Source organism: Ursus arctos, unplaced genomic scaffold, assembly GCF_023065955.2.
Source record: "Ursus arctos isolate Adak ecotype North America unplaced genomic scaffold, UrsArc2.0 scaffold_33, whole genome shotgun sequence".
Lineage (NCBI taxonomy): Eukaryota > Metazoa > Chordata > Mammalia > Carnivora > Ursidae > Ursus > Ursus arctos.
Window position 1 is genome coordinate 12722725 of NW_026623019.1, and position 26082 is coordinate 12748806.

The 26082-nt window shown below is 37.3% G+C and overlaps 1 protein-coding gene and 1 pseudogene across 4 annotated transcripts in view; both read left to right on the top strand.

Annotated features, from left to right (window-relative positions):
• The window catches only part of CUNH9orf85 (chromosome unknown C9orf85 homolog), a 190243-nt gene that overhangs the window by 52656 nt on the left and 111505 nt on the right, over positions 1-26082 (top strand). The window contains exons 3-4 of one of the 4 annotated variants that reach the window (XM_026519372.4): positions 5758-5871; positions 6391-8088. The exons of 2 other annotated variants lie outside the window; for them this stretch is intronic. In XM_026519372.4, coding sequence (XP_026375157.1) covers positions 5758-5871; positions 6391-6538 — 262 coding nt within the window. In that variant the 3' untranslated portion in view covers positions 6539-8088. Of the gene's footprint in view, positions 1-5757; positions 5872-6390; positions 8089-26082 lie in introns of those variants that run through there. One more of the 4 variants, XM_026519373.4, reaches the window with a different exon arrangement.
• Positions 13813-13912, top strand: LOC113270257 (U6 spliceosomal RNA; annotated as a pseudogene).

The following is a 26082-nucleotide window of genomic DNA, read 5'->3' on the forward strand; positions in this document are numbered from 1 at the left end:
CTGTAAGTTTATGTTTAAAATGGATTTCTGTGGACCCTCGGCTCTTTGGGCAACTAATATTTGATAAAGCAGGAAAAAACATCCGGTGGGAAAAAGACAGTCTCTTCAATAAATGGTGCTGGGAAAATTGGACAGCTACATGCAAAAGAATGAAACTTGACCACTATCTCACACCATACACAAAAATAAACTCCAAATGGATGAAAGACCTCAATGTGAGACAGGAATCTATCAAAATTCTAGAGGAGAACATAGGCAACAACCTCTACGACATCGGCCAAAGCAACCTTTTTCATGACACATCCCCAAAGGCAAGAGAAACAAAAGATAAAATGAATTTATGGGACTTCATCAAGATTAAAAGTTTCTGCACAGCCAAGGAAACAGTCAGAAAAACTAAGAGGCAGCCCACGGAATGGGAGAATATATTTGCAAATGACACTACAGATAAAGGACTGGTATCCAAGATCTACAAAGAACTTCTCAAACTCAATACACGAGAAACAAATAAACAAATCAAAAAATGGGCAGAAGATATGAATAGACACTTTTCCAATGAAGACATACAAATGGCTAACAGACACATGAAAAAATGTTCAAAATCATTAGCCATCAAGGAAATTCAAATCAAAACCACACTGAGATACCACCTTACGCCAGTTAGAATGGCAAAAATAGACAAGGCAAGAAACAACAATTGCTGGAGAGGATGTGGAGAAAGGGGATCCCTCCTACATTGTTGGTGGGAATGCAAGTTGGTACAGCCACTCTGGAAAACAGTGTGGAGGTCCCTTAAAAAGTTAAAAATTGAGCTACCCTATGATCCAGCCATTGCACTACTGGGTATTTACCCCAAAGATACAGACGTAGTGAAGAGAAGGGCCATATGCACCCCAATGTTCATAGCAGCAATGTCCACAATAGCTAAATCGTGGAAGGAGCCGAGATGCCCTTCAACAGATGACTGGATTAAGAAGTTGTGGTCCATATATACAATGGAATATTACTCAGCTATCAGAAAGAACGAGTTCTCAACATTTGCTACAACATGGACAGCACTGGAGGAGATAATGCTAAGTGAAATAAGTCAAGCAGAGAAAGACAACTATCATATGATTTCTCTCATCTATGGAACATAAGAACTAGGATGATCAGTAGGGGAAGAAAGGGATAAAGAAAGGGGGGGGTAATCAGAAGGGGGAATGAAACATGAGAGACTATGGACTATGAGAAACAAACTGAGGGCTTCAGAGGGGAGGGGGGTGGGGGAATGGGATAGACCGGTGATGGGTAGTAAGGAGGGCACGTATTGCATGGTGCACTGGGTGTTATACACAACTAATGAATCATCGAGCCTTACATCGGAAACCGGGGATGTACTGTATGGTGACTAACATAATATAATAAAAAATCATTATAAAAAAAAAATGGATTTCTGGTATCTTGTGTCTTTTGTTCCAGGTTTTTCTTACTTCTACCATTTATGTTTGACTTTTTAAAAAACCTTTATGAAGATTTAGTTCACATAGTATACAGTTCATCCATTTGACTTGTATAATTCAGTGGTTTTTAGTACATCATAGAGTTGTGTGACTGTCACAACAATCAATTTAACATTTTCATCATCTCAGAAAGAAACCCTATGCCCATTAGTAGTCAATCTCCATTTCCCCCTGAACAACCCCGCTTGTGCTTTCTGTTTCTATTGATTTACGTATTTTGGACATTTCACATAAGCAGAATCATGTAACATGCAGTGTTTTGTCACTGGCTTCTTTCACTTAGCATAATTTTTTCAAGTGTGTTGTAACATTTATCAGTACTTAATTCTTTTTTATTACTAAATACTCCATTGTAGAGCTGTACATCTTATCCATTCATTACCTGCTGGACATTTGGCTATTATCTTACTCTTTTGGCTATTAACAAATAATGCTGCTGTCAACATTCATGGACAAGTTTTTATATGCATATATGTTTTCAGTTCTCGTGTACGTGTGTGTGTGTGTGTGTGTGTGTGTGTGTGTGTGTGTGTGTAGAGACAAAGAATTGGGGTTCCTGGGTTTTTTGATAACTCTATATCTAATCTTTTGAGAACCTGCCAAATTGTTTTCAAAAGTGACCATACTTTTTTACTTACCACCAGCAATATGAGGGCTCCAACTTCTCCACATTCTTTCTTACTGACGCTTGTTATTGTCCTTCTTTATAATGTTCATTCTAGTGCTGTGAGGTGGTATGTCATTGCAGTTTTGATTTGCATTTCCCTGGTGTCTAGTGATGTTGAGCATCTTTTCATGTGCTTATGGGCCATTTATATGTCTTTTTTTTGGGTAAAATGTCTGTTCAAATCCTTTGCTTATTTTGGAGTTATTTGAATTTTTATTGAGTTACAAGAGTTCTTTGTGTAGTCTAGGTACAAATCTATTACTGTATTTGCAAATATTTTCTGCCATTCAGTGAGGTTTTCTTTTTTTTTCCCCTATATTAGTAATGTCCTTTGATACACAAAAGTTTAAAATTTTTTTAAAATTCAGGTATAATTGACATATAACATTTTATTAGTTGTAGTTGTACAATATAATGATTCAATATTTGTATACATTGCAAAATGATCACCACAATAAGTCTAGTTAACATCTGTCACCGTACATAGTTACAAAATTTGTTTTTTCTTGTGATGAGAACTTTTAAGATTTGCTCTCTTGGCAACTTTCACATATGCAGTACAGTTAATATTAACTATAGTTGTCATGCTGTACTTTACTTCCCCATGACTTTATTTTGTAACTGGACGTTTGTACCTTTTGATTTCCTTCTTTTTTATGTCTGAATAATATTCCACTGTATATTTTACCACATTTTCTTCATTCATTCATCCATCAATAGAATCATAGGTTATTTCCGTTTCTTTCTTTCTTTTTTTTTTTTTTTTTTAGTAATCTCTGTGCCCAATGTGGGGTTCAAACTCATGATCCTAAGATCAAGAGTTGCATGCTCTACTGACAGCCAGCCGGGTGCCTGTAGGTTGTTTCCATTTCTTGGCTATTGAAAATAATGCTGCAGTTAATATGGGGGTGCATGTATCTTTCCAAGTTAGTGTTTTTATTTTCTGAAGATAAATATCCAGAAGTGGAGTTAGTAGATCATATGACATTTCTAGTTTCGGTTTTTTAAGGAAACCTTCATATTGTTTTATATAGTGGCTACGCTAATTTACATTACCACCAGCAATGCATAAGGGTTCCCTTTTCTCCACATCCATACTAACACTTATTTCTTTTAATAACAGCTATTCTAACATGTATGGGGGGATATCTCATTGTGGCTTTGATTTGCATTTCCCTGGTAATTAATGATGTTGTGTATTTTTTTCTTATATCTATTGGCCATCTGTATGTCTTCTTTGGAAAAGTATCTATTGAGATTCTTTTACCATTTGTAATCAGATTGTGTTTTGGCTGTTGAGTTGTGTGAGTTCATTATATTTTGGATATTAACCCCTTCTCATATACTGTATATGATTTGTAAATATATTCTCCTGTTACCTTTTCATTTTGTTGATAGTTTCCTTTGCTATACAGAAGCTTTTTAGTTTGATGTAGTGCCACTTACTCAATTTTTCTGCTTTACTTTTAGTCTTAAATCCAAAAAATTATTGGTAAGACCTCTGTCAAGGAGCTTATTGCCCATGTTTTCTTCTAGGAATTTTATAATTTCAGGTCTTACATTCAAATCTTTAATCCATTTTGAGTGACATTTTGTATATGGTATAAGATAGGGGTCCAGTTTCATTCTTTTGCATGTGGCTGTCCAGTTTTCCCAACACTATTTATTGAAGAGACTGTTCTTTCCCTATTGTTTGTTCTTGGCTCCTTTGTTGTAAATTAATTGACCATATATATGTGCTTTTATTTTGGGGCTACCAGTTCTGTTCTATTGATCTATATATTTGTTTTTATGTCCATATCATACTGTTTTGATTACTACAGCTTTGTAATATAGTTTGAAATCAAGATGTGTGACACCTCCAGCTTTGTTCTTTCTCAGAATTGCTTTGACTCTTTGGGGTCTTTTGTGGTTCCATATAGATTTTAGGATTGTTCTGTTTTTGTGAGAAATGTCACTGGAATTTTGATGGGCATTGCATTGAATCTGTAGATTACTCTGGATAGTGTGGACATTTTAACAATATTATACAAATATGTACAGAATATTCCATCCAAAAACAACAGAATACATTTTCTTCTCAATTACACATGGAATACTCTTCAGGATAGTTCATATGTTAGGCCACAAAACAAATTTTAAAAACTTAAGAAGACTGAAATCATATCAAGCATCTTTTCAACCATAGTGCTATAAAGGTAGAAATAAATTACAAGTACAAAAGTGGAAAACTCACTGATTTGTGGAAAGTAGACAACATGCTACTGAACAACCAGTGGGCGAAAGAAGAAATCAAAAGAGAAATTAAAAAAGAAAAACAAACCTTGGGACAACTGAAAATGGAAATAGACCCCACCATAACTTAAAAGATGCAGAAGTAGTTATGAGGAAAGTTCATAGCAATAAATTCTTACATCAAGAAAAAGAAAAATCTTAATCTAATTTTACATCTCAAGGAACAAGAAAAAGAACAAGTGAAACCTAAACTTAGTAGAAGGAAGGAAATAATAAAGATCAGTGCAGGGGAAAAAAATGAAATAGAAACTAAAAAGACAGTAGAAAAGATCAGTGAAATTAAGAATTTGTTCTTTGAAAAGATAAACAGAATTGACAAATCTTACATTAGACTCACGAAGTATAAAAGAAGAGTCAAATAAATAAAATTGGAAGTAAAAGAGAAGTTACAACTGATACCACAGAAATACAAAGGATCCTAAGAGACTATATGAACAAATGTATGCCAGCAAATTAGAGAAATGGAGAATTTCCTAGAAACATACAACCTACCAAGACTGAAACTTAAAGAAATAGAAAATCTAAACAGACTAATTACTAGTAAGATTGAATTAATAATTAAAAACTTCTCCCAAAACAGAAGTCCAGGACCAGACAGTTTCATGGGTGAATTCTGCCAACATTTAAAGAATTAATACCAATTCTTCTCAAACTATTCCAAAATAAGGAAAAGAAGGGAACACTTCCAAACTCATTTTATGAGGCCAACATTACCCAGATACTGAAACAGACAAGGATGCCAGAAGAAAAGAAAATTGCTGGCCTGTATCCCTGAGGCACATAGATGCAAATTCCTTAACAAAATATTAGCAAGCCAATTCAGCTCTCAGTAGAAGCAGAAAAAGCATTAGACAAAAAAATTCAACATCTGTTTATGATAAAAACTCTCAACAAACAGAGTATAGAGGAAATATACCTCAACATAATAAAGGCCATATATGACAAACCCACAGCTAACATTGAACTCAGCAATGAAAAGCCAGAAGCGTTTCCTCTAAGATCAAGAACACGATGAGGATGCCCATTCTTGCCACTTTGATTCAGCATAGTACTAAAAATCGTAGTCAGAGTAATTAGGCAAGAAAAAGAAATAAAAGGCATCCAAATAGAAAAGGCAGAAGTAAAACTGTCACTATTTGCAAATGACATTTTTAAAAGCTTTAAGAAAGTAGATAAATCTGGGGTGCCTGCCTGGCTCAGTCAGTAGAGCAGCCCTATGTTTATTTTATTTCATCAGATAAATCTTATGCAATTAGTAAAAAATAATGCTTGATTTTTCCCCCCCACTTTTAGTGTTAAATGTTTACAAAAGTCAGTGAAGGATTCTTATCACATAATATGTAGACCATGTGCCTGTGAACTTGAAGTTTGTGCAAAATGTGGAAAGAAAGAAGACATTGTTATTCCGTGAGTATTTTTTTTTTAAATGTTTGGGATTTAGTCTTTTAGTAATCGATATGTGAATTTTCTTTTGAGGAAACATCCAGTAGCTCTGAGAGTCTTAAGGTGCAGTGTATCACACTGATTTAGACTTCTTTTTTTTTTTTTCCACCTAACAAGAAAATGTCTTAATTATTCATTATATTTTTCTATCATTATAGTAAAAATAAAACTTTATATTTTTAGGAAATTAAAATATTTATCCATGAAGTTCACATTCGTCACTCATCAGAGAAGAATTTACTCATTATGCAACTACTTTTCTTGAATGGACATCATGTATTAATTTCTTTGAGCCTACTTTATTAACAACAGTATTATTATTGGTTGGATTTTGACTGAAGTTAGTCTTCAAGGATCTTTTTCTCTATACTTATTTTATTAGACTCCTATTAATCAGGAAATACAGTATAAAGTTCTTTTCAATCTACAGTTAAATAACGAAAGCCTGAGAAATAAGTAGAAGTTCTTTTTTTTCATTTTCAGGTTTAATAAGGAACCAGAAAAGACAGAAATTCCTGAAAGTAATCTACGTTCCAACCATAGAAGCTGCAGAAGAAATGAAGAAGAAAGTGATGATGACTTAGATTTTGATATTGATTTAGACGACACAAAAGACAATCAAGTGGATTAATATATTAAAAGTCATCTTGAAAACATGAAATTCTGGACGACTTTTGACTTTTGAGAGTTTTACACAAAAATACTGTGAAATCCTAATGAGCAAAATAGCAAAAAGCTATAGAAAACAGGCAGAGTTTACACATGGACAATATAAATTATGCACGATACTTGGAAAATTATAAAACTTTCATCCAGAGTTTTCTTATAATAAATTTTTAAGTAGCATATGCTAGAATACCTGCCAGAATGAGTATTAGGGTATCATAGTGCAGTTCATGGGAATTATTTGGAAGAGTATACCAACTAATATCAAACTAAACAAGATTCAGAATTGTTGGTTGTGTAAGAACTATTGCACGGAAAAATCAGTGCTAGCCTCAAAAATTGGTCCTCATTAAGTACTTTTTTATAGATCTAGCTCAAGTAAATGGCCCACATAACAAAGCCTCCTTACTTATAAGCTTGCTTGTTACAAAAAGCTTGTTATTTATTTTTTATAGTAATGTTTAACAAGTGTGTAGCAGTTTTTCTTGAAAGTATTTTTACATACCTGATCACATTTTTTACATTTCTTCTTTTGCAAAATATACATACAGAAAAAATGTATAAAATACATTAATATATAATTATAAAGAAAAGTCATACATCTGTCATCCAGATGAAGAAACTACTTTTAAACAATATAAATTAGCTTTGCCTGATTTTTAATCCTTTTTTTTCTTTTTATCTTGAAATATCTCAAACCTAAACAAAACAGCAAAATAGTACAATGAAACTTTGTATATTCTTCATCTAGATTCACAGGTGATTTGTTATGTTTTCATTATACTCAATAGATTGATATAAATACATATTTTATTTGCTGAACCATTTGCAAATAAGTGACAGACGTTGGTTTTGAGCTTTGTGTGAGCAGACTTATACTATGCATGTTATTTTGTATCTCTTCTTTATTTCATTATTTGTGAGATTGATGCATGGTTAGTTGTAAGAGCTCCGATTTGTTCACATTACATTATTGTGTTTTATTCCATTGTCTTTATATCACGATTCATTTATCCTCTCTAATGTTGAGGGATGTGTGAGTTATTTTAAAATTTTCCTCATGTAAAGAATACTGCTGTGAGCACTGTTACATGTGTTTCTTGGTACACACGTCTTGTTTCTTGGTGCACATTGCTATTAGATACATAGCTAGTAGTGGTACAGGCCATCCAGTTATATGCATATGCATCTGCAGGATTCCTGTATAACGCCAAGCTGTCTTTACAGAGGAGTTGTTGTTTCCTTTCCCCACAGCAATATATTAAGAGTTCCAGTGGTCTGTATCCTCTCTAACACTTGATCTTTAAATTTCTGTCAGTTTGGTAAGTGTGCAATGTATGTCTTTGTCTTATTAATTTTGTAATCGATATGTATTGTATGTGTGTATATATATATACACACACACACATATATGTACCACGTCTTTTTATCCATTCATCTATGGATGGACACTTAGATTGCTTCCATATCTTGACTACTGTAAGTAATGCTGCAATAAACATAGGGCTGCATATATCTTTTCGAATTAGCGTTTTTATTTTCTTTGGGTAATACCCAGTGGTGGAATTACTGAATCATATAGTATTTCTACTTTTAACTTTTTGAAGAACCTCCATACTGTTTCTCATAGTGGTTGCACCAACTGACATTCCCATGAACAGGGCAGACAGGTTCCCTTTTCTCCACATCCTCACCAGTACTTGCTATTTCTTTGTCTTTTTGAGAGTAGCCATTCTGACAAGGTATGAGATGATTTCTTATTGTGGTTTTGATTTGCATTTTCCTGATGATTAGTGAAGTCCAGCATCTTTTTGTGTGTCTCTTGGCCATCCGTATGTTGTCTTTGGAAAAATGTCTATTCAAACCCTCTATCCGGTTTTAATCAGTTTTTTTTTTGTTTAAAAATATAGAATCTTATCAAGACATTAAGGAAAATGGACACATAAATGGAGAAATATAAAATACATGGAGAGAGATACTGTGTTCATGCTGGGGAAGTCTCAATATTCTAAGCTTATAATCTTACAGAAAGTTTCCCATAAATTTGGCTTACCTTTTTGCATATAGACTTATTTTCTGGACAAGGTTAACTGTTGTGGTTAAAGAGCCAACTAAATCATTAGTCCTAGTACAAGTACTTTCCCAACTGAATGAATCATAACTCCTCAGATTACCTTCTCAGGAGAGAAATTTAACAAAGAGCATCACCTAGTGACATACCCTAATATCTGTATTTCTGTCTTTAGTGCTAAGAAACTTTTTTTTAAGCAGACATAAATTTAATTATGTTTAGTTCATTTTTTTAAAGAAATTATTTTGTCTAATCTAAAAATTCCTTTTCATTGGAACTCAACATGAATCTAAATCCTGCTATGTCACTTACAAACTGTGTCTTGGTACAAATTAATCTTTGTGTGCCTTGGTTTCCATGACGTTGATAGAAGGATTAAATGCATTAATATGTGAAGTGCTTAGAACCTATAAGAACACTATACAATTGATATTACTGTTACTATTTGATTATATATTAATTGGTAATGAATTAATAATTAGTAATGAAGACAGCAATTTAGTTGTTTCCCTACATTCTACAAGTTGTATGTAAAATATATAATGTACTAAAAAATACATACTATATATAATATATATATAAATATATATAAAATATATATTTATATATATAAATTTATATTTAGGTTACCCTAACCTTAACCTAATTTATATATATATATAAATACCCTAACCCTAACTTAATTTATGTATATAAATTCCATATATGTGTTTAGGGAATGCAGAACGTATATATATATATATACATATGGAGTTCTGTTACTTGCAGATCCATGCTATCTGGTGCCAGAGTCTGCTGTTTAACTCCTGTACTACAATACCATTCTATCACATATCAAAAGCAGTTCCAGAAGTAAATAGGGAAAACTGTATTAGAGGACACGGCATGAACTTATTTGGTGACTACAAAGGCTTGGAATAATAATGACAACAATATAATAATAATATTCATTCATTCATTCAACAAATAATCATTGAGCACCTATGTGTGCAAGGGCACTCACTGTTCAAGATACGTGGGGTACAACAATGAGCAAAACAAAGATCCTTATCCTTTCAGAGATAACTTTTTAGTGGGTAGAGGCAGATAATAAGCATTGAACATAAGAAGTAAATTATATTAAAGGTAAAGTGCTATAGGAAAAAATAAGGAATGTTTGGGTGATTGGGTGTCTAAGGGCTTGGATGGCATAGGGATGAGGGTATTCAAGTGGGTGAGGAATGGGCTATAATTTTTTAAGTGAGGGGCGCAGAGAGACACATTGGGGAAGAATGTTCCAGGCAGAGGAACCATTGTAAAATTTTGCCGTATGTGTTCAAGGAACAGCAAGGAAGGAAAGGGACGATTAAATTGGAGAGTCCTAAGACATCAGGGGAGGTAATGGATGGCCAGATCGTGTGAAACTTGCTTTTAGGAGGTTTCTTCTTTATCTTTGGTTTTCAGCCGTTTTGACTATGATATTCTTGTTTGTGACTTAAGGTTTTCTGAGTGCTTCAAATCTGTTGGTCACTGTCCTTAAACAGACTTGGAGAATTGCTGGCCATTGTTTCTTCAACAACTGCTTTTCTCCTCTCCTTCTAGCACTTCATACATACTGTTAGATTTTTTTTTTTTTTTTTTAACTGTGTCCCTTGTCTTTCTCATGCTCTGCTTTCTTTTTTCCATTTGTTTTCCCTTTATGGGCTTCAGTTTGTGTGTTTTTTTAATTTTTAAAAATTTTAAAAATTTTGTTTTACTTATTTTAGAGGTTGGGAAGAGCAGAGGGAGAGGGAGAGGGAGAGAGAATCTTAAGCAGGCTCCATGTCCAGTGCAGAGCCCTATGCAGGGCTCAATCTCACTAACTTGAGATCATGACCTGAGCTGAAATCAAGAGTTGGACACTTAACTGATTAAGCCACCCAGGCGCCCCTGTTTTACTTTTTTTAACGTAAGCTCTATGCCCAATGTGGGGATTGAACTCATGACCCCAAGATCAAGACTCACATACTCTCCTGACTGAGCCAGCCAGGTGTCCCAGTTTGTATGTTTTCTATTGGTCTTTCTTTGCCTTCATTAATTCTGTCTTCTAGATAAATAGGATTAGGTGTTGAGTGTGCTTTTAAACTCAGCTAATAAATTGCTGATTTCAGATACTGGATTTTGCAGTTCTCCAATGTCCATTTGATTCTTTTTTTTATTGATTATAACTGTTGAAATATTCCATGTTATCTATCTCGTGCATCTTTTTCTCTTTGACATATTTATCACAGTTATTTTGAAGTCCTTTTTCACTTTTGTTTGCTTTTATTGCTTATTTTATCGTGATTATTGGACACTTTCTCCTGTTTTGCACATCTAATAATTTTTATTATATGCTATAAATTGTAAATGGTACATTATAGAGGGTTCCTCTAAAAAACAAATTACTGCACATCAACTTCATCCTATCAGAACTTGGGTTTAGGCTTTGCTGGGGTGTCTGTTGCAGTTTCACATTTATTTCTAGAGTTCCTTATTCCTGTCTCTTACTCCTCAGATATTGTCTTTATTCCTGGGCATGTATTTCCTGTGGTCTTAAGGCCAGACTCCAGCACTGTGTGACCTCTGACATCTCTGCCTGGCTCTAAGCCTCTCAGCAGCTGTTCTCTGCTAGGACTTCTTGAGTTGTGCCCTGGGCTTGTGCGGCTTTGGAGAGTAAGGAATGACCAGAGAAGCAGAAGGAGAACCAAGAACGGGTGTGTTGGGGGGCAAGGGGCACTTGATTAAGTGCTGAATATATCCTGATACTGTTCAAAACTACACCCTCTCCATGAGAAGCTCATCAAATGTTCATCATGACTCTGTGTAGTGATAACGATCATTATCCATGTTAACATATGAGAAATGAAGCTAAGTAATTTGACATACAACAGAGAAGTAGTAGGTCTAGGTTTTGAACCTGTACAATCATCTGAACCCAGAACCCGTTCTGCATATTAGGGTTAGTATGCATGAGAATAGTATGTGAGTTGCTGACAGAGTAACTCACACTATTTTCCGTACTATTACTGTTCTGGGACTCTGCTGCCTGTCAGTCCTCTGCCATGCTTTCTTTCATCTTCCGTTATTTTAGACAGTTCAGAGCTTTTTTTCTGAAGAACCGTTGGGTCTCAGGCATCAGGGGAGAGTGCTCATTGCTGATGCCCTTGAATTCAAATCGCTTTTTTAATACTGTCTTCCATGACTGTTCATTTACACATTTGAGTCGTAATACCTGTAATCTTTCTAAGCGGGTCGTGTCACTTTATCGTGAGCCCTACTTGCATAATGGATAGAAGATAGGTGTTTGCAAGCAGTTCCGAATATATCCAGTAAGTTGTATTGGGAAGGTAAATGGCAATGATTATCTTTTAATACAGTAATAATTATTAGAAGAAAAAGAAAGTTGTCACATGTACTTGGTACGAATGTTTTTCTTTTATCACGTAAGATAAACAACAGTGTTCTGAGTAACTGTTTTTCAGTTTTCAGGTGACTGCACTAAGCTCAGAGGTTAAGTAACTTGCCAGAGACAGAAAGATAATAAGTAGTAGACCTGGGACGCCTGGGTGGCTCAGTCGGTTATGTGTCTGCCGTTGGCTCAGCTCATGATCTCAGGGTCCTGGGATCCCCCCATGTCAGGTTCCCTGCTCAGCGGGGAGCCTGCTTCTCCCTCTCTCTCTGCCTGCCACTTTGCCTGCTTGTGCGCTCTCTCACCTCTCTCTGTCAAATAAATAAATAATCTTTAAAAAAAAAGTAATAAACCTAAGATTCAAACCAAGTCTATATGGCTCCAAAGCCTGCATTATTTCAATCACATATATGCAAAATTACCCATATTCCATGTTCCTAAATGTTTTCTTCCCTTAAGTGAAGTTTGTAACAACATTACCTTGAACACAACTTTATCACTTCCTGTTTCCCTCTTTCTGGGTCTTTTCCTTCCCTGTAACATTAGTTGTATACTGAATGATTGCCCTGTTCTAAAGCTACATATTTTTTTTATTATACAAAGTTTGTAGATACCCTCCATATAACTTGTGGTGTAGAATTTTGTCACTCATGATGTTCCGATTTGTGTGTAATATTGAATGTTGCAAGACCATTTTCCACAGTTTTTACTGGCAACCCTTTTGGAGTCATGGGACTATGATGGGATTACATACTCAGCTCTATATTAATGAGTCCCACAATTCCATCAATAATTATACAGATGGAAATAATTATGCATTCCCAAATCTCTTACATAAGACTTTTTTAAGGAATTAAAGTACCAGGCTTTCAAGAGATATTACTACATAAAATTACACATGAAGTTGCACCTTTTATTTTTATATAATCTTAAAAATGAAAAATTTTTATAATCTTAAAAATGGTTCCTTTCAAAGGAAAAATGTGCATTATGATAAAGTATATAGTTGGTACTTGTACTAATACGGAAGATTTAAGGAGTGCTTGGGTGGCTCAGTCGGTTAAGCGTCTGACTCTTGGTTTTGGCTCAGGTCGTGATCTCAGGCCTGTGAGATTAAGCCCCAAGTCTGGCTTCGTGCTCGGTGGAGAGCTTGAGATTCTCTCTCCCTTTCCCTCTGCCCCTCCCCCCACTTGTGCGCTCACTCTCAAAAAAGTTTGTTGACTCAGAAGTTGACTAAGTGATACAATAATTTTTTTTAAAGATAAACTTTTTAAAAATATTTTGTTTATTTATTTATTTGATAGAGAAAGAGAGAGAGCACAAGCAGGGGGAGCGGCGGGCAATGGGAGAGGGAGAAGGAGGAGGGAGCCCAATGTGGGGCTTGATCCCAGGATCCTGGGATCATGAACTGAGCTGAAGGCAGATGTTTAACTGACTGAGCCACCCCAGCGATATAATATTTTATCAAAATTTGGCTTAGAAGTTTCTGTAACCTCTAAAAATATTAATTTGAAGTATATAAATTAAATTTTATTATTAAATGTTTAATTATTATTAAATACTACTTAAAATTAAATTTTTTGTGGTTTTTTTAAGTTGTTGTTGTTGTTGTTGTTGTTTTTTAGTGTTAAGTAATCTCTAAACCCAATGTGGGGCTTGAATTTACAACCCCGAAATCAATGTGACATGTTCTACTGACTAGGCCAGCCAGGCACCCCAAGTTTTTTCATTGTTTTAAATTAAATGTCTTTGAACTCATGCTCGTTTTGGCAGCACATAAAATTGGAGTGATACAGACAAGATTAACATGACCCTTGCACAAGGATGACGTGCAAATTTGTGAAGCATTGGTATTTTAAAAAAAAAGTATTTGAACTCAACATTAGCATTAAGTTGGAATTAACATTTTAAAAGGTATATATTGTCCATTGATGAACCTCACAGATATGATGAGCAAAAGAATCCAAACACAATGAGATTACATATTTTAGGATTCTGTTTACAAGTTCAAAAATAATCAAAACTAATTCATTGTGATAGACATCAAGATAGTGATTTTTGGGGGTGTGATGTTGACAAGGAAGGGGCGTGAGAGAACCTTCTGGAATGCAGTAGTCTCCTGATCTTGATCTAGGTGATGATTACACTAGGGTATAGAGAAATAAAATTCAGGGACTTCTGGGTGGCTCAGTTGGTTAAGCGTCTGCCTTCGGCTCAGGTCATTATCTCAGGGTCCATGGATAGAGCCCCGCATCGGGCTCTCTGCTCGGTGGGGAGCCTGCTTCTCCCTCTCCCTCTGCCCCTTTTCCTGCTCGTGCTCACTCTCTTTCAAATAAGTAAATAAAATCTTAAAAAAAAAAAAAAAGAAATATAAATTGAACACTTAGGATTTGTTTAGTTTATTGTACGTAAATGTTACCTGAATTTGAAAATAACTATAACTCTGAATTAAATGCATTTAACAGCATACTGTTGTCAAACCATGCCTTGAAATAAAGCAACATAAATCTTCACTTCAGGAGAGCAGGAGGTAGAGTGACCTCCAGGCAGAAGGATGTTTAAATCCTAACCCTGCCTCTTACTCATTGTGTGACTCTGGACCAGTTTCCTTACTTTTGTGAAGTTACCTTCTGTATACCTTACCTGTTTGTAAAATGAGGATAGTGACTTCTACAGTGTAAGATTTCTGCAAGTGTTACGTATAGTACCTATGAAGCTCTTGGCTATAGTAGGTGCTCCATTCATGATGTTTATAAATATTATAAATCTTGGTTTTGAGATTTTCTTTCAAATTATCCTAAGAGGCTCTGTTGGGGTGAGCAGTAGGTAAACTGGAAATTCTTGGGTTAGAAAAAAAAAAACCTTGATACAGAATTCTCTTAACACTGAAAGAGGAGAAGCAGACCCCTCCAATAAAAGCATTTATACAAGAAATGTCAGAACTGCTATTGGCTATTTTTAGTACTTGTTAGGAATAGACCCTTCAGTGGCAACATATACAAATGTGAGTGCAATAAACAACCTTTAGAAACAATATTCCTTTTTTTTTTAAGGTTTTATTTAGTTATTTGACAGTGAGAGAGAACAAGGGGGAGCGGCAGGTGGGGGGGAGAGGGAGAAGCAGGCTTCCCACTGAGCAAGGAGCCTGATGTGGGACTCGATCCCAGGACCCTGGAATCATGACCTGAGCTGAAGGCAGACGGTTAACCAACTGAGCCACCCAGGTGTCCCAGAAAACAATATTTCTGACAGTAACAACTTTACAAACTGCCTTTCATTCCTTTGTTAAAACTGAGTAATGGCATAATGCTAACTGTAATTAATACCACACACAGAAAAACTCAGAAACTTCAGTAAATCAAATGATCAAAAAATTTCCATTTTCAAATTACATAATGAATTAAGAGGAGAAAGTTAATTAGAAAAGCATATTCTATGACACTGAACTTTTATTTAAATTATAAATTTGCATGTTTACATTACAAATGCAAGTTTTTGTGTAATTGAGTGTGACCTTATTTATTCCACGTTTTACTTTAATCTAGTTACAAATTTATTTGTGGAAAATATTTTCCTTAATCTGTAACAAAGTTTTTTCCTTGAAAAATCATGGTGACATGGGGAACAATGACCTAAATGACCAATATAGGAAATGAATTGGCTCTGAGGGAACTGCCAGGACCAGGTGAGGTTAGGAAAGACGGTCCCCTAAAGGACGAAAGTGACGTCCCTTAGTAGAGGATATTACAGCATGTCCGCAGTCAGGAAACACAAGATAAACTGACCTTTAAACCATGTTATTTACACTTTCACACGGTATACTCAGTATGTGTCCTGGTGAAGTACTCTAAAGCAAGAGGTCCAATTGTTATTCGGGGAAAAAAAATAGAATTAATACCCCACAGAGTGTCTAGAACATCTGGTAACACAGGAAGAATAGTGTATTTACTATGTGTCACCCAAAAGCATACCGAACATACTATTTGGAAGTGCAACTGAACAGTTATACACTGTTCAAAAAGAAGTTTCTCCTTTTCTTGCCTTTTCAACCCTTGTGACTTCCAGCTGAACAAGGCAGGTGCAGCATGAGTGGCTGCCAGTGGACACTGACAAAAACAAGACTTACTGAAACAAACAAGTGTTTCTTATAAATAACTTGGAAACTGTTTTGGAACCCATTTCTTGGCAATGAAAACAGTACGTCTCAGATCCTATGAAGTGATTGATTTATACACGGGAAGTCCTCAGTCAGTAGTTCCAGAAGTACTTAATGCCGCCATGCCACTGTCGGTAAAGCTGAGAGGCTATCCTACAGAAAATGAAAATCCCAGAGGAGAAGCTGCATGGGGGTGTGCTGTCTCTGCATGGTCACGATCGTTTAATACAGGGCTTGCACTGTAGAACTGTTGGGACACATTGGATGAACGGAAATGGGCCCTGGGGGTTATAGATTGGAGACAAAACAGGAATCCACAAAATGGCTCCCTTATTTGTTTGGACAAGCATCCAACCAGTCAACTTTTCTGTATTTTTCCAGTCATACGACCTTCCTCTTTTCCTGTGAGCCACTTGTCAAGTACATTTTGCCCACACATGGGTCAAGCCTATAGTGCAAAAGTCAGTCGTGTTCTTCCCAGCCGTAAACCAACTGCAGGGAGGGCTACACACACCATGGATTTTTGCTTTTTTTGTTCAATGCTGCATTGGGTGGCAAAAGATTTTGAGGGAGTTTCAACTCTGGGGCCGCTGATCCCACCGTTACGTATGAAGCCCATGAATCCACACGTATACTTAGCACGTCAGTAGACTGAATAACAACGTGTCTTGCGTGTCTGTCTACTAGTTTTATATATAGTGGATGTGATCAGTTAATGCAAACTCACGGCATTCTTGAAATTACTGAGTTCACAGTATCCTTGAAATTTGTATTTCCTTGATTTATACTAAAGGTTCAATTAGAATATATAAGGCTGTCACTGTTTTTGGCTGTTAAAAAGGGATTCGTGGCCTCGGAATGGTTGGGAAGCACTGATAAAACGATCAGCCTCATTGTGCTGTAAATTCTGTAAAATTCTATGGAAGTTTTTTCTACGTGGTGATAATTTTGTCTCCGTACTTTTTAAATGCTTTTTTGAGGTATAATTTACATACCATAAAATTCACCCATTTTAAGTGTCAGATTTATGCTTTGGTAAATTTACAGCGTTGTGCAATTATCACCACAATCCAGTTTCAGTACATTACCATCACCTCAAAAAGATCTGTCATGGTCAGTTTTAGTCATTCCCCATTCCCGCCCCCAGCCTCAGGCAACTAATCTCCTTTCTGTGTCTATAAAATTGCCTGTTATGAACCTTCCATATAAGTGAAATCATAAAATAGGTAGTCGTTAAGTCTGGCTTCTTTCATTTAACATAACATTTTTTACATATATCCACGTTGTAACATGTATCAGGAGTTCATCATTCTCTCTGTCTCTTCTTTTTTTGTTGAATAGCACCCCATTGTATGGACATACTAATTTTGTTTACTCATTCGATTCTACTTTACAGCTGTTATGAATAATTCTGTTGTGAGCATTTGTGTGTCTTCGCGTGAACATATATTTTCATTTCTCTTGGGTACCTGCATACCTAGGAGAGAGCTTTCTGGATCATACAGTAAATTTATGTTTAATTTTTGGGGAACTACCAAACTGTTTTCCAAAGCAGCTACCCCATTGTGCAATCCTACCATCCATGCAGAGGGTCCCACATGGGGGAGGTTCCACATCCTCATCAACGTGTGTAATTGTCAATCCATTTGATTGTTGCCATTCTAGTAGGTGTCGAGTTTTACTGTGGTTTTAATTTGTGTGTTCCTAATGACTAATGATACTGATTCAGTGTCTTTTCATGTGCTTATCTGCCAGTTGTATATTGTCTTTGGTGAAATGTTTATTCATATATTTTGCCTGTTTTTTAAATTTTTTAACTTTTCATTATTTTTAAAGTAATCTCTATACCCAGTGTGGGACTTGAACCCAAAGATCCCAAGATCAAGAGACGTATGCCCCACTGACTGAACTAGCCAAGCACCCCTATTTTGCCTATTTTAAAAATTGGGTTGGAGCACGTAGCTGGCTCAGTCAGTAGAGCATGTGACTCTTGATCTCAAGGTCGTGAGTTCAAGCCCCACATTGGGTGTGGAGTCTACTTAAAAAAAATTGGGTTGTTTTCTTATTTTTCATTCAGTTGTAAGATTTCTTTGTATATCTTTTATATATAAATCCTTTATTAGATATAACTTGGAAATATTATTGTCAGTCTGTGGCTTGTTTTATTGATATATATATATGTAATATGATAAATATATCTCAATTAAAAAATAGCCTTCACATTAAGTAATTAATAGTGTGCAGACATAATCCCTCTGGTAGCCTTGGAGGTTTGGAGTCCTGAAGCCTGGCAAACTGTCTGCAGTCCCTCCCAGCTATGTGCTGCATCATTTGTGAAAGTCTTAGAGCCACCTTGTGCACACAGTGTTGTTGGAGTAAAATTTTAGATTTGGAAGACATGTGGAGAGCATGTAGTCCAGCACATTGCCTCAATAGGTAACATAGTATGAAATTTTATGTTAGGAATTTCTTCTTCTTCGGTGGGTATACTGTGGGTGTGTCCCGAACAACTGGGGAGAGGTGGGGAGCGGCATCCCCTGAGAATGTGAGGAAATGGCTTTTGTGATCATTACGTGAAAGTGGGATTTCAGTGAGTGTAAGCATGTGTGTGTGCATGTGTGTAAGTAAACATGGTTGAAGGGGTTGGTTCAATGAAGGACCTCACAAAGGAAAGAAAAAAATAAGTGGATCCACCTTCAGCAGTGAAAACTTGTAGATGCAGCAAAACATAAAGGCCAGTGTGGATTCTCGTATCAGCCTCTGGTTCTTCCCTAAGAAAATGCTGATATAAACATTGCAGTTGCAGGAATCATTTTGGTTCAGTCTAGATCCTCTTTGTGGTTTTGTTGTTTTTTTTTAAGGTTGCTCTCTTCCACCACTGGACTGGCTGCTGTTTGCTCCACATCAGAGTCTTTACATCTTTACTTATGCTTTTATTCAAAAATGAGTGTGCATCAGTTATTTTTTATAGAACACATTTTTAAATATCTTATATGCAAATGCCTTATACCTGTAGGGTCTAGCTGATGTATTTCTTTTCTCCTCATTTGGTAGCATGAATTCGTTCCTGCTTGAATCTTCTAAGATTTTATTTATATTTTAAGTAACCTCTATGCCCAATGTGGGGCTCGAACTCACAACCCTGAGATCAAGAGTCGCATGCTTTACCGACTGAACCATCCAGTCATCCCCATTCCTGTTTGACTCTTGAGCTGAAAATACTTTTTCCACTGCCCAAAAGTGTAGACAATGAAGCTTGCTGTATAATGCCATTAAATCTCACCCCCCAAAACAACAGCAACTGAGATTAATGTTTCCTCAATAAGACCTGGGTCACATTAGAATCACCTGTGATGTATATTCAAAATACTGATCTTCTAGCGCCTTAGACAAAGCTCTCCTGCCATGTTGAGATAGTTCGGGGAGCCAGAAAAGTGGTCCAAAATGGCTCAGCAGGCCAATGTCCAAGCTGTGGGTGCATGGTGTCATTACAGTGTGTTTAGCACAGCTGGGAGGATGGGCTCACCCCTCTCGACAGCTTGGTACTACGGATCCTTAGGCACACAGCTGTCTAAACCTGAGGTGTGGCAGGGACAAGCCAGCCATATTTGGAAACATTCTTTTGTAAGGGGCAAATATGGGGGAGATTTAGGAGCCATAGGGAAATACAGCAAGACGGATTAATCTTGTGCTCTGAGAGAGATGTGGGAGAGACAAACTGTTGGCCAAGAGGTCTCCTGACTCCTGACCGGGTGACTTGTGACCACATGGCCCATCTGGGTTGAAGCAGCTCAGCCTTTAGGGGGCAGTTAAAGGAGGGGAGGAGTGAGAGGACAGAAGCATCCTTTCCCGATCAGGGGTCAGAGTTCAAGCTGACTCTGCCATCCCTGCTGGTCTTCTCAAGTCCTGGTTCTGTAGTATGTGATCTGCTCACTTCCTCGGAATGCCTTAGTTCTTGCAAATAGGTGTATGGAAAAGAGGTACTCTCACGCACCCCTTAAACGTCTCCTTATTTTGTTTTTTGTTGGAGGGAAGTAGCCTGTCTTTTAACATAGCTTCAGATGATGTAACATTCAGAGATACCCAATTATACCTCTATCAGATGAGAGGAAAAGTGACTGTGAGGCTCCATTCTAATTATAACTTTGTCCCTAACTGACTCTACGACTCCAGCAAATTACTTCAAATGCCCGGCCTGACGTTTCTTCTTGTGTGAAATAACAGAGTTGGTCTAGATTATTGGTTCTCATCATGTGGTCCCAGGACCAGCGGCATCAGCATCACCTGGGAACTTGTTAGAGATGCAAATTTTGGGGCACCACCCAGATACACTGAAAAGCACTCGGGGTGGGGTCCAGCAATCTGTGTTTGAACAAGCCCTCCAGGGAATTACGATGTTCAGCAAAAACTGTTCTAGATTGGTAGTTCTCAGCCCTGGCTGCACATTAAAATCGCCCAGACAGCCTTGTAACTTACCAGTCCTGGGCTCTCACCTCCAAAGATTCTGATTTAAATGATTTCTAGTGGGGCCCAGACACTGTTATGTGGTTTTAATGGACATCTAGATGCTATCTGGGGACTATTACAACTAAAAGGCACTGCTTCCAAATCTAAATGCACACTTCCAGAACTGTAGCCTTCTTAGGCCACTAGGTGTTGCTATCGTAGAGAACGAAAGGCATTTTCAAATCTGCCTCTGGATATGCACAGAGGAGGAAAGTGTATCTCTTAGTTTCTGGGAAGAGGTGATTCTGTGATTTATATCTGAGTACAATTTGTTAAATATTTATTTGCAGTTTGTTGAGTTTTGTTCAAAGGAATGAAATGCCCATCAGTGATAAAATGAATAAATAAATTGTGGTGTGTACATACAATAGAATATTCCTCAGCTGTGAAAGCAAATAATCTAGTGATGTGCACAGCGATACTGCTGAATCTCACAGCGGTGAGCAAAAAATAAACTGGACACAAAATGCAAATACCGTGTGGTTCAATTTGAATGAAAAAAAAAAAAAGCAGGCAAAATTAATCTGTGTTGATAGAGGTTAGAATAGTGGATATCCTTGGAGTCCTAGTGGATATCCTAGGACTAAAAGTGAGCAGAAGGGAACCTTTTAGAGTGCTGGAAGTGTTCTACTTTTTGATCTGTTAACGGTTATGTACATATATGCACATATATGTATATTGAGCTGTACTCTTAAGATTGCATTTTATATATATTATTCCTCAATAATAACGACTTAACAAAATTGAAGTGTAATCCTCAAGGGGAATAATTGTCATTCTAGCCCAGTATCACTCAGTATGGTCATGAGAGATGAACATAGCACTTTCATTTCATGTTGATATTAAGTTAAAATGTGTATAACAATCTGTATGGCCCCAAGTTGAGAAGGTAGTGACATGCTTTCTATATTTAAACCTTTCTTTGTTTTGACTATTGGTATGTGTCCAGGCACACATTCTGTAGCAATACACTTGGGTGATTGATTTTCTTATGGCAACCCTCTGCTCTTTCTTTCTTACTCTTCAAATTCTGTAATACAATGTAATAAAATTCCCTCTTCTTTATTATCTGCAGAAAAAGACCTCTACACCTCTCCTGTCACTGATAGGAGGTCAAATGCTTCCTAACAAATCAAAGTGAGATAAAAAGAATCAATCTATAGCAGAGAAAAACAAATCCTTGCAAATTGTACTAAGCCATTGACTGTCAAAACAAGGCATATTGGAAGGGCATTCAGGGAAGAAAAATGTGTTGGGGAAATGAAAATCAGAGTCACTGAGCAGAATGCACAAAAACCCATTGAAAGGGAACCTTAGCATAATAGATGGGAAATTACCATCTGTTTCTCAGCTATTACTTTAAAACCACAAGCTGGGTGATCTGATTTCATCTGAAGCCATGCTAATCAAAAGCAGGGGCTGGACTGGCTGACGCCTACCTATGAAATCATTCAAGGAGAGCTGAAATCTTTGTTCAGCTGGGAGCATATTAAATGCTGTCAGAGTTTCACCTGATCCAGTCATTTTGTAATGCTGTGCTCTGTTCCCCAGTGTACCAGTCACTTTGGAATTGGGTACTATACATAGGGCAGATTTTTCCTTCACATAATTTTTTAAAAATCATGCTTTGTAACTTGGTTTATGGGCATATTCTGGCATGGCTATGAACACTGAAGTACTTTCATTGATTCAGTCATGCCAAACTGTCCCAAGTGCTATGGGAGGATCCATGGAAGGATAAGGCAGTCTTTGCCCCAAGAGGTTTACAGTCTACATGGGGGGACCAAACATAAACACAAATAAGTTAGTTTTTTAAAACCATAGGACATCTTCCGCTTGTTCCTCTAGATTCACTCTCCGTCCTGCTGCCCCGTTCCGTGCCGTGGGAGGCTGACTGTGTGGGTTACATCCATGGGTGTCCTTGCCTTTTGGCTTCCAGTTGGAGTCATGTAATGGGAATCCCTGAAACGAGTCCAGATTATCCCCCTGGCTCCTCCCTTCCCGTGGGGTCACCATGGGCAGGCTGAGGGTAAGTAGAAGATAGTCTGATGATTCTGTGCATACAGACCTTTCTTTCTTCCAGTTCCAGAAGGACATTGTTAACACTCCTTCAAAGTCTAGAGGTAATAATGATGTCATGCTCTTTCTAGCCTTAGGATACCATGCTTTGTGGATTCCCTATACCCTGCTCAGTTCCTTGTAAACAGTCTCTTTTTATTTTATTTATTATTTATTTATTTTAAGATTTTATTTATTTATTTGAGAGAGAGCAGGGAGCCTGATGTGAGGCTTGATCCCAGGGATCTGGGATCATGACCTGAGCTAAGGCAGACACCCAATCAACTGAACCAGCCACCCAACTGCCCCTTAAATAGTCTTTTTTTAAAACACTCCTTAAACTATCCAAATTTATTTATTTATTTATTTATTTATTTATTTATTTATTTATTTATTTATAAGTAAACTTTACACCCAATGTGGGGCTTGAACTCCTGACCCCGAGATCAAGAGTCACGTGCTCTGTGGACTGAGCCAGCTAGGCACCCCTAAACTATCCAATTTTAGCATGTCATCTTTTTCTTTCTGGGATCTTGACTGACATAAAAATTGCTATCGCAAGTGGCCCCCAAAAATAGACATTTAGAATGGGATTCTGAGTTTGGTTTGCCCATCTGGTTGAAGAGCATAGACTTATTTGCCAGTGGAAAATGGGACACATAATCCCTGGTATATCGCAGCATAATGATTATTCAGATTATCACCATGTGGGCATGAGATGAAGCCGAGGAGGAGGACAGATAAAGGAGTTGTGGCATTCAGTCATTACGGTGGTAATAATGATTATATAGATCATGGAGCCGCCTGGCTTCTTTTGACAATCCCAGAGTGTGTACAAAGGATAAAGGAGAAATGAAACTGTGAGCTTCCAACTTAAGTGGATAATCAGAAAGCCTGGGTGAAGCTTTTGGAGGAAAAGAGCACATCTCCTATAGTCACAGAGCAGATGACACTGTGGTTACTATTATAGAAAAAGTCAAGCGAAAACTCTCCCCTTCAAGATGGTAAACCAAAAGCAATTCCCTGTGCCTGGAGGAATTCTAGAGGTTGTTGCCACCATCAAACACTTAAAAGCTGCAGTGGTACGATTCTGTTACATCCCCATTCCCCTTGCTGCTTTGGCTAGTATAAGTGTCAGATGGATCGTGGAGATGCTTATATATTATTGCAAAGTTAAACAGATGGTAATGCCAATCATAACCATGGCTGCGGAATCATTACTAAAACAAATCAGTATAGGCCTATGTATCCATTGATAGCTATTGACCTGGCAAATGCTTTTTTCCCATCCTCATCATTAATAACAATGAGAAGCATTTTGAAGCTGTTTGCCTTTGCAAGGCAAGGCAACAACATACCTTTACTGATTTGCCTCTAGGCCTTGTGAACTCTGCTGCTGTCTGTTGTAAAACAGTCCAAAGGGACTTTGATCAACCTGAGAGTCAATAGCATCAGTCTGATCCACTGCATTGATGGAACTGGGGAACAGGAAGTAGCAAGTATCCTACATGCCTTAGTAAGTCACATTTATGCCTGTAGGTCAGTGATAAAGTCTATGAAAGTTCAGGGGCCTGCTGCGTGTGTGATGGTTTGACGAGTGCAATAGTCTGAGGCATGTCTCTTTAAAGTGAGAGACAAGGTGCTGCATTGCACTCACCACTACAAAAAGCACAATGTAGGTTGGCTCTCTGGATTTTGGAAGCAGTGTATGCCACACTTGAGCATGATGTTCCAACCCATTTACCTAGTAAGCTGTGAAGCTGATACTTTTGAGTAGGATCCAGAGCAAGAAAGCATTCTGAAGCAGGTGCAGGCTGTGGTGCAAGTTGCCTGCCATTCGAGCCTTAGCCCAGCAGACCCAATGACACCCAGTATATCTGTGACCAATAGAATGTCTTATGGAACCTCTGGCAATCCCCAGTAGGAAACACATGACCTGCAATTATTACTGTTTGAAAGCAGCTCTGGCTTGCTCCTGTGGCTTGGTAGAGCCTGAAAGCCTTACCATGGGCCATCATATATGTGTGTGACCCAACTACCCAACATGGATGGGAGCCTCCACTAACCATAAAACCGTGTATGTGCAGCAGCATTCCACTATAAGTGGAAATAAGATCTATGCAGTCAGTCCCATGCAGATCCAAGGGCCAAGTGGACTGCCAAGTGGATGACTCAGCCTCCCACCTTGCCTGGTCCCCTGTTTCACTGCTCTTCCTCACTGCATATACATGGCCTCAGGGGAAGATTTCGATGTCCACTTGATATGGGCCTAGTGTACTGTCTAATATGCTAGCATCTGTAGCCTCTGGCTTACAGCTTCATTCGAGGGTGGCCCTGAAAGATCATGGGGGAAGGAAATCCTCCCAGGGGCAGAACTTTGAACAGTACATCTGGTTGTCACTTTGTGTGAAAGAAGAGACTTCAGATCTCAGGTAATTCATAAACAGTAGTAAACAGGTTGTCCAGCTTGTTGGGGACTTTGGGAAAACAATATAGGAAAACTGGTATCATGAAGGCAATGAAGAAGTATGTTAAGGGATGTTTCAGAACAGACATAGAGGATGCTCTTAATAGATGAGTTGACAAGATAACCTGTCCTGTGGATACCAGTTGATTTCTTTCTTCAGTTACTCTGATGCTTTCTCAGTGAGCCTACCTACATACAAAGTGGCCAGAGTGGCAGGGACAGAACTGGGTGTAAAGTGAACAGGATGGACTTGCCTTCATTTGGCCTCCATCACTGCCAAGACCCCCACCTGCCCACAGCAAAAGCCAACACGAGCCTCTGATATGGACATTTGTATGAAACAAGAAAAAAAATAATTAAAACAATGTGAGCACAGGGTGATGTATGGAAGTGTTGAATTACTATATTGTACACCTGAAGCTAATATAACACTGTATGTTAACTAACTGGAATTAAATTAAAACTTTAAAAAAATTTAAAAAATAAGCATAAAGAACTAAAAAAAAACCCCCAAAAACCAATAGTAAATAAGTAATTAAATGGCTTAGCCTTCTCTCATTTTCTCTTTCACTTCTATTGATCAGACCAGGGCTTAGAGGGAGTCGCAGCTTAGAGGGTTCAGTACTTAGCTTCAGAAGTCTAAAAGTTGATGCTCAGGGTTTAGGAGACTCAGGCTTAGGATTTCTATTAAAAAAAAAAAAAATCAGGGCATAGAGCTAATATGAGCACTAATTCAGCTTGTCTATCCACTTGCCTTTGTGTTCTAAATGACTGACCCATAAACTTTTAAAATAATGTATTTATTAAACATCCACTAGCACGGCTAAAATTAGAAAGACTAA